At 38.1% G+C, this 8,364-nt stretch overlaps 1 protein-coding gene across 1 annotated transcript; it reads right to left on the bottom strand.

Moving 5' to 3' along the window:
* Positions 1-1,110: 1,110 nt before the first annotated feature.
* Positions 1,111-4,936, bottom strand: psmd14 (proteasome 26S subunit, non-ATPase 14). The gene is made up of 11 exons (XM_015041205.1): positions 4,810-4,936; positions 4,025-4,080; positions 3,738-3,809; positions 3,512-3,631; positions 2,758-2,828; positions 2,420-2,570; positions 2,218-2,325; positions 1,993-2,067; positions 1,773-1,898; positions 1,489-1,551; positions 1,111-1,285 (listed from the first exon to the last, which is right to left on the bottom strand). The coding sequence occupies exons 2-11, from the start codon at positions 4,070-4,072 to the stop codon at positions 1,187-1,189; spliced, it is 933 nt and encodes a 310-aa protein (XP_014896691.1). The 5' UTR covers positions 4,073-4,080; positions 4,810-4,936; the 3' UTR covers positions 1,111-1,186.
* Between the last annotated feature and the right edge of the window lie 3,428 nt (positions 4,937-8,364).

Below are 8,364 nucleotides of genomic sequence, written 5' to 3'. Positions count from 1 at the left end.
AAACAGGCAAAACTACAAAAAAGATCGTGTCCAAGTACACTGCAGCTGCATGATACATAACTACTATGGGCCCAGTTATTATATGCAAGTCTGATGACACCATTTTAGTTCTAAAATGACAATACTTTCATTGAAAAGACTTTTAAAGTTCAGTTAAATTAAATGCATCATCTTTAGGTTTTCATATAAGCTCAAACACAGCCTGGCAAACAGTAAACATAGACTAGATCATTATACACAAATTCCTGTCAAAGTCCATAAACTATTTAAATGTTTATTGCTCAAATTGATGCAAGTTTGTTTCAAATCATGTTTGCAAGTTTTTAAAACTTTTTTGATTCTAGGTAACACAGGTTAACAGTTAACCCAACATAATGCATTATGTGCCATTAGGTCAGCCAGAGCATTACTTTTTGAAATGAATGTTCACTTTCTTAAAATCTAGATGGTTTAAATTGAGAAATAGTATTTTTTGTTAGATTAGAATGACAGAGGAAACCGTGAACGTCACACTTATGCAATAAACCACAGGTTTTATTATACAAATGATTCCATATTGATCTGACGTTTTACATCCGACTCTGTGATAGGCTACTTTTCACCATCTAGTGGTTGGCAAGAGAATTACATCAACGTTGAGACGTAAATATTTCTGCAATAGTTTGGCTCAATGCAGTTTGGTTGATATTAAAAACAACTTAATATATTATTGCTTATAAAGCTAAACAACAACAAAAAAGTCAGTACAGGAAAATCGTAACACCTCCACCTAACAGTGTCTGGAGCCTTCTGGAAGAAATGCCTCAACTCTTTCATGCAAACTGCATCACCTCAGCTACGCGATACGTTTTATTGGTTTGTCAAGGGGTCATTTTGTGTTTTTCACCATTTATTAATCTTTAGATGCTTCTTCCTATGATTGCAATTTTCTTGCACAAAATGTAACAGAAATAATACATCGTCTGTTCTTTTAAAATATATTAATATCTCTGTATGTTTAACTTTTTTTTTTGCACTATTGACATTTCGTGATTGATTGATTAAATAAGTGTCAGAAAATAACCTGCAAAAATCTTAGGAAGGCAGAAGTAATAAACATTGACAAAGCAGTATTTCATACATACATTTATTTTATATAAAAGAAAACAATGGTTGTAATATTAACAGTTATACACACAGGGATCCATCACTGGAAAACTACGGTGTCCAGCATGGCGGCTAGGCACTGAACGATGTTGGAGGTCATTAAAACATCTACGTGCTCCTCCAGGTGTCTCTTTGGATCCTGAGAGAAGAAATAATGATGATAATGTTTTTACTAAATGCATATTATAACAGGACTCATCAGCTCCATAAACATGCAACATTACTAAGAGAGCAAGTTGACGTATGAGCAATAAGTCAGCTTTAAAATTAATGATATTTTTGGGGGGGTTTTTACGCTTAAAAGAAAAAAAAAAAGAGGGAAAAAAAGAAATAAATCAGTACCTGTTTTCCAACATTCTTGATAGCCAGCTGCTCCGGGGTCATTTTATCTTCCTCTTCAACAGCCTTAGGTAAAAACAGTTTATTTTATTTCAAGTAAAACACCTTCCAGCTTATTTTACTGTGTCATCCAAAAAAAAAAAAGGTACTAACTTATTTAGAACAACAATATTTTAAAATCAAAATGACCTCTTATTTAGTTAGAAATATTTCTAAATGGCGAGCCATCCTCTAACAGGCTCAATCAAACGTTGTCGTGTTGTAAACCGACAGGGTTCAGGTTCTACCTTATTGTAGTTCTTTGCCAGCTCCAGCATTTCTTTGACGATCGTCTCATTGAGCTTGCAGTGCTCACTGTAGTCCTGCAGAGTCAGGCCCTCCATCCAGCTCTTTTTATGCAGGTTCAGCAGCATCTGAAAAATTCACAGAATGATTCATAGAATGAATCACGTTTCACAAGAAACAAACATAAAGCTAGATGGGGGTCTTAAAATATGAACTTCAAACCTTTTGCTCCAGCTCATTCTTTCTGTAATTGATGGTGATGGAGTAATAGTGTCTGTTAAGTCCATGAATCAAGGCCTAAAAGAGAGTAAAACAGATTATTAAGTACAATAAACATACGGATTTATACTGACTATCAGGAAAGGTCACAGGAAAACACAAGAAAAAGAAAAGTTTAAACGTGGAATTTTAAAATCGTCCCCGTTTTTATTCTAATGTAAAAGTTACCTGGATTGACGGCTTGTTGAGATGACCCAGGTTGGATGTGGTTTGCCTCGGTTCATGACCCAGAACCATCATGTTGGCATTAATCAGTCTGAAGGCATCAATAACCACCTGAAGGACACGGTGGCAGAAAAAAAAAAAATCAGTTTTCCTAAATAATTCAAACTTTGATGGAGTGATTTAACTTGGGGGTTCCAGTGCCCACCTTTCCTTTGACGCTCTGAATGGGATCGACTACCACGGCGACGGCTCGCTCTGACAGCGCCTCGAAGCTCTGCTGTGTGTTGATGTCCACACCCGACAGCCAGCAGCCAAAACCAGGGTGACTGTGGTACCATCCTACAACCATCTCTGGTCTGGAGAAAACAAGCAACAACTTTTTAATGTTTGGATTTTCTTAAAATTAAAAAAAAAAAAAATTACATATATATATATACAAAATCCTTCTTGAATTAGCTTTTAAGTAAATTCTGTAAAAACAAGTGTGGGACTTTGAGATCCCTTCTTTAACAAATTCAAAATGCTGGTCTTGTTGAGTCGTACCTGCCCGTCTGCTTCAACATGTCCAGCATCTTAGCCTGGAAGACGGGGTCCACAGCTTCTACACTCACTCCCTGTGAGACACACACTGCTTAGTGAAAATGAACAACTACAACAACGACGACGAGAACTAACGATTCCAAACGACTTGAAAACTAGAAATTTATGAAAATGAACCAGCAATTTTGAACCCTGGCACAACAATGGTCAATTCTTCAACGATGGCGTTATCAGGAGAATAAATGAAGATTTGGAGAGGAAGCAAAAATAAAACTGTGCGATATTCTTTAATAATAATAGTAATTAAAAAAAAACAATGTTGGAAATTGCAAAACCACTCCTAGGTGAATTAATGTTTTTTTTTCCAGCCTGGTATGCTTACTGCTCATTAACCTAATTGCAATAATATACGACTGAGGCAACTAGTGATGACAGTTTTATTGTTTTTACAGGACCTCCTATGAGTCCAGGTGTGTCTGAAAAGCTGTTGCAACAATATGAGAAATGCACCATGCAAGATTGCAATATTAGCTATTTTTAGATATAATGATGTTTTTCCCCTTCAAATTTTTAAGAAAAGTTGCAACCGCTTTCCAACAAATTTGTGTGTACAGAGAATTCTCCCCCAACTTCAGTGTGCAGCAATAACTATGTGTGTGTGTGTGTGTGTGTCTGTGCTCAGGTAAGAACACACTTTTATTCTGACAAACACAAAATCTCCACAACATGCATTCTTGATTTTAGAGGGGATACGTACTGTTCCTGACTGAGGCATGGCAAACACATCGATCACTCGCACTGTGTAGTCGTCAACAAATTCTCCCAGCATCAGTCCCATGACCTCCATTGGCACACCAGCACGCCCGTGCTTCAACATCTGATGAGGAGGGTCGGCAAAAAGTAAAAAGAAAAAAAGAAGATTTGAAAGGGTTGGGCTTCAGGTATATGACAGAGTTAGCTCTGATGATGAGTTATTTTATTACCTTAAGCAGGGCCAGAGAGGAGATGTACACCTGTTCTGCAGTGTCCACAGCAGGAGCATCTGTGGGGGGTCCCTGATGAAGCAAAGGATAAATCATTGTTACACACCATAACATTTCTGCGACTACATTGAAGTTTGTGTGCAAGGAAATACGGGAGGGGAAAAAAAAGGCTGGGAAGATGAGTTACATCAGTCTGAGCTTGAAATTCACAGAGAAATAACTTCACAATACAAAACTCAATCAAGCTCACTGGTTTTCTTTTATATATAAGGACATTTAAAATGTACCTGGCCAAGCCCTGGCATTCCACCCCCAAGCCTCAGCAGCCGGTCCATATTGAGATCTGTGAACACATTCCCAGAGTCTTACCATTAAACTCCAGCGGCAAATATTTTAATGAAAGCGCATTTTAATGTAATAATATATGTTTAAAATATTGTAAACTATTAAAAATGAAATAAACAAATGGATAAGAAAAGGCTTTGAAGATCTGTTAGTAATAAATGGCTTAGCAAGAATAAAGTGAGGGTTATTAACTATTTACGTTTTCCTCTTGATAAATATTATTAGGCGATTCTGTTTATATCGTAATTGGATGTTTGTGGTAGGAATTACACTTAAAATGTGATTAAGGCCGAGTGTTTATATTATGATTTTTCCTTTTTTCAGAAAACTTTCGCTTTGTTCTCATGAAGTGACAAAACAGAGATAGAGAATTTAGTATGAGAAAGCAAAATAACACAGCTAATGCTAGGCTGATGTAGCCGAGTTGCACACTGCCTTGAAACGTAAACACTCAAATGAATATTAAACTATTCATAGACGCCATTTTATTTTTAACCATACTGAAAGTTGTCATATTTAGGGTGTAAAAAGTGATTATTAAACAAAGCATAGACCTAAATTAGCTTGGTTGCTAAACACATTCGCGTTATGTTACAGTTAGCTAACTCATGCTAACTTAGCTTGCATGGCTTAAGCGACAGAAAACGAGCTTTTGTGTGAACGTCGCATGTACCCAAAGCTGTTAAAAAGTCTCTACGGAGCGTCTTCAGTGTACACCTGCTTTTACCTGCTGTCAGATGTTTCAGGCGTTTAGATGAATGTTGTTCAGCGTAAAGTCAGACCAAACCAGCGAGCTACAATGAATCAGCCAGAAACCAGAATAGTCTTTTTAGACAGAACTACTTCCGTCGCACGAAATTTACGTTCAGTGTTGGCGCTCGTCTGGCGCATGCAAAAATGCACCACTAGAGGGCGTCACGTTCATTGTTGCGGGTGACTCCTGCACTTATCTGACATCTCTGCCGTCAAATGACCTTATAAAAATGGAGATTTGGACATAAAGAGTCTTTGAGAAGCTTATGCAGACTATTGAAAATTAAATGGTTATATTTTACAATGTTTGTGAAGATGAAGATAAAAACATAGTGATAAAACTAAGTGTTTACCTTATTGCAAATTAATTTGTACTCTTGACGTTTTACTGTCAACTTGAAAATTTGCTTTGAATGCATTTCGTTGAATCAATCAATGAAATGAATTTAAATCTAATTATAGAGCTGTTTCAGAATTTTCATGCATTGACACAATTAACACCATTTTGGTTGTACTCATTCTCTATGAAACCTCTAAAGATGTTTTACTTAGCTGCTAAAACATCTCATAAATATCTTTTAGCTACAGTTATTTTAGACAGCCGTACGTGTTGTCGGAAAAGTTTAAGCGATTTTATGCTTGTACAGGTCTGGTTGGAATTAGTCCTGGGTATTCCAGGATGTGGCTGTCGAAATTAAACTCAGCCGTCCAAAAACTTTGGTGAATCACAGTTATGTCATGATGTGTCAAGAAGAGCAATACCTCTTCTGAAGAGTGGCTACGTGAACCTTACCTCTCTGTTCCATCTTCTTATTTAGACTCCAGGGAAACAGACTTAATGTGACTCTGATCAAGATTTGCATTGAAAGCATAAACTGATTCAGTAAAAAAAAACAAAAATGCTTAAATGGACTGAACTTATAAAGAACACTTTCTATCATACTGACACCTCAAATGATTTGTTTTGTTGCTTTAGAGCAGATATGTTTGCCCATTTGCACTTAAAAAAACAACTAATTTCTGCATCAACATGGAACTTGAATACTTGCTACATGAACACGAGGAGGAAGCTGGAACCAAACCAACAACCTTCTGATTGCAAGAGTCCTACTCTACTTTAAATTACAATTCATTTATACAAACTGTAGATGTGGATCGGGTGATTTATAGGATTTAAAAAAACATTTTAAAGTTGTGTATTTCTATAAAAGCCTCAGTGTGCGATTATGACGTACACCTCCAGTTTGTTGTGACTTTTCCCCTGTTTCAGACAGCTGCACTAGCGGCACCCAGAAGTGCGGCGTGTTCTTTTTCTGAGAAAAAGAAATGAAAGAAATCCTGTTTGACATTTTGTGCGCTTTCTCCCGTTTCAAGCAGCCATTTCATTATTCCCCGTGGGGCCACAAACTCCTGGCCAAACCAGAACAACTCCGGGGTTGTGAGAAAGCTTCGCCGTTTGAATTCACCCTCCTCGGTTGTCGTTGGTGGAGAAACATTTGCAAGCGTTCCACTCTGACACACGGCGGTGCCAGGCTGGCCAGCTGGCATTTTGAGAGGAATTTCAAACTTCCCTGTTTCTTTGATGAGTTTTGTAAGGAGCAGATAATCATCTGCATTCCTCAGCGACCCCCCCCCCACCCCAAAACCTCCTCCCTGCCTCTCATACCTCAACACACTCCGCATTCTTAACCAGGATTTCCTTCCTTGTGCTGGCCCGAGACTACTTCTCTCTGGCCTCAGCAAGTCAGAGTGAATTCATCAGACAGTCATATTATTTACACATTTTCACCTGTTGAGTATTTGCGTAAATTTATTATAAAATACATAAAGCTCACATAAATAATACATCTATTCAAGTTGACAACGCCCATACTGAAGCAGATTTTTTTTTCAGTAGATGCACTTTGTGTTGCAGCTACTGTTGCTAATTGGAACTGGTCCAAACTGGAAACTAATTTCTTACCCTTTAAATCAGTCGTTTTTCTGGATAATTGATAAAGATGGAGAAACTACACAAAAAAAAACAAAAAACCCTTCTCTGATTTGTGAAATTTCATTTCTGTGAAATAAAATGTAATCTGCGACCTGCGCACCTGGCTGGGTAACAACAGGCACAGCGAGCCATCTGCAGCTGATCGTGCCGATAGGAATGATTGGACTTTTCAAGGTACATTAGAAGTCACTTGAAATGCAAAACCAGCATGAAACCTTAATCCTGTCTGCAGAGGAAATACAGGAGAGAAATCTGATGCTGTAAGAGCCTCCCTGCCACCCTGATAGGATTTGGATTTTTAGAGTTAACTCTCAAGAGTCCAACAGGACCAGATGATGGGGTGGCTGCTGTTTAGAGCTCCTAAAATGGTTTGAAAGTGAAAATAAGACAAAAATCAAAAGCGAGATGTGCCGATAGGCAGCTCTGGTGTTGCATAATATGATAAGATGCTCGGGTAATTTCCCTGCTGCATTTCAAGGTAAAAATGTCAAATCCATTTTCCAAACAAGTCTCAAATTTCTACAGTATTGGTGCAAAAGTTATTATTAGTACTGGTGCAAGCTGAATGTCTTTTAAGGCTTTTAAAATGGCAGATTTTTCTTTGCTTTTGTTTTCTTACCCACCCATTTTCAGAGGAATGTTCTTTTTTGTTTCTTGAGCCCTTTAACCCTGACCCATGAACTATTCGAGCTCAAGAAAAATGCACCCAGACTCAAAAGATGAGTCGCTGTTTTGTAAACATCACACACAACTTAGCATGAGTTTTAAAATTTATCTCTAGGCGCCATGTTTCTAAGAGCCTGTCACAACAACACACGGATTGTTAGAATGCATTGCATTCCATCAATGAAACAGAAGATAACCCAGTTTGATAGGGCGGGGCGGCGGGGGGTAGAGAGGGAGAGAATCACCGTCTTCGGCTACAAGGCATGGCACAGACAGTTCACGGAGGAACACTTGACATAGTACAACATTCAGAACTCTAAAGTGCCAAGTATCCCTTCGGTTCGGGTGCATTTTATATGCTGGAATGATTCATAGGTCAGAGTTAAGTGGCTCAGAAATACATACAGCATCTCTAAAAAAGGTCAGGTACAAGAAAAGTGGGGCGAAAAAGCTGTTGATGACAATAGACAGACTTTGAAAGACCTTTCCAAAGCCTAAAGCATTGTTTTTCTTTAAAAAAAAAAGAATGACTTTGCATTTAGTTGAACATCAACCAAATGCATTTAGCTATCTGCAAGCTGTAAAGACAACTTGTTGAAAGCTCTGAATGAGCATCAAAATCGGGGAAAATAGGAAACTGAAGTGACTTTAGATGCGGCGTGGTTGTTGGGGCCAGTCGGTTTAGCCGGAGTGTTTCAGAAACCACTGGTCGACTACTGGAAACTTTATGCATGTACCATTTCTCGACTTACAAGAAACGGTCCAAGAAAGAGACAGTTTGAGCTGAGCGGAGGCTGTGTGGATGGAAATACCTCGTTGGTGTCAGGTGGTTGGAGATGATAGACAGGCAAAAGTATGTACAAAGAAAGC

This window comes from Poecilia latipinna, unplaced genomic scaffold (assembly GCF_001443285.1).
Source record: "Poecilia latipinna isolate Pla-1442-1.1 unplaced genomic scaffold, P_latipinna-1.0 Scaffold541, whole genome shotgun sequence".
Taxonomy (NCBI): Eukaryota; Metazoa; Chordata; class Actinopteri; order Cyprinodontiformes; family Poeciliidae; genus Poecilia; species Poecilia latipinna.
Note: the sequence above shows the minus strand (reverse complement) of the source record. Positions and strands in the feature narration are given on the sequence as shown.

Bases quoted from the DNA above. Each gene is read 5' to 3' on its own strand.
- psmd14 (XM_015041205.1), bottom strand. From the start codon at position 4,072: ATGGACCGGCTGCTGAGGCTTGGGGGTGGAATGCCAGGGCTTGGCCAG. The intron at 3,632-3,737 runs GTAATAAAATAA...CCTCCTCATCAG, and splicing joins CCTCTCTGGCCCTGCTTAAG to ATGTTGAAGCACGGGCGTGC. The intron at 2,068-2,217 runs GTAACTTTTACA...ACTCTCTTTTAG, and splicing joins TCAACAAGCCGTCAATCCAG to GCCTTGATTCATGGACTTAA.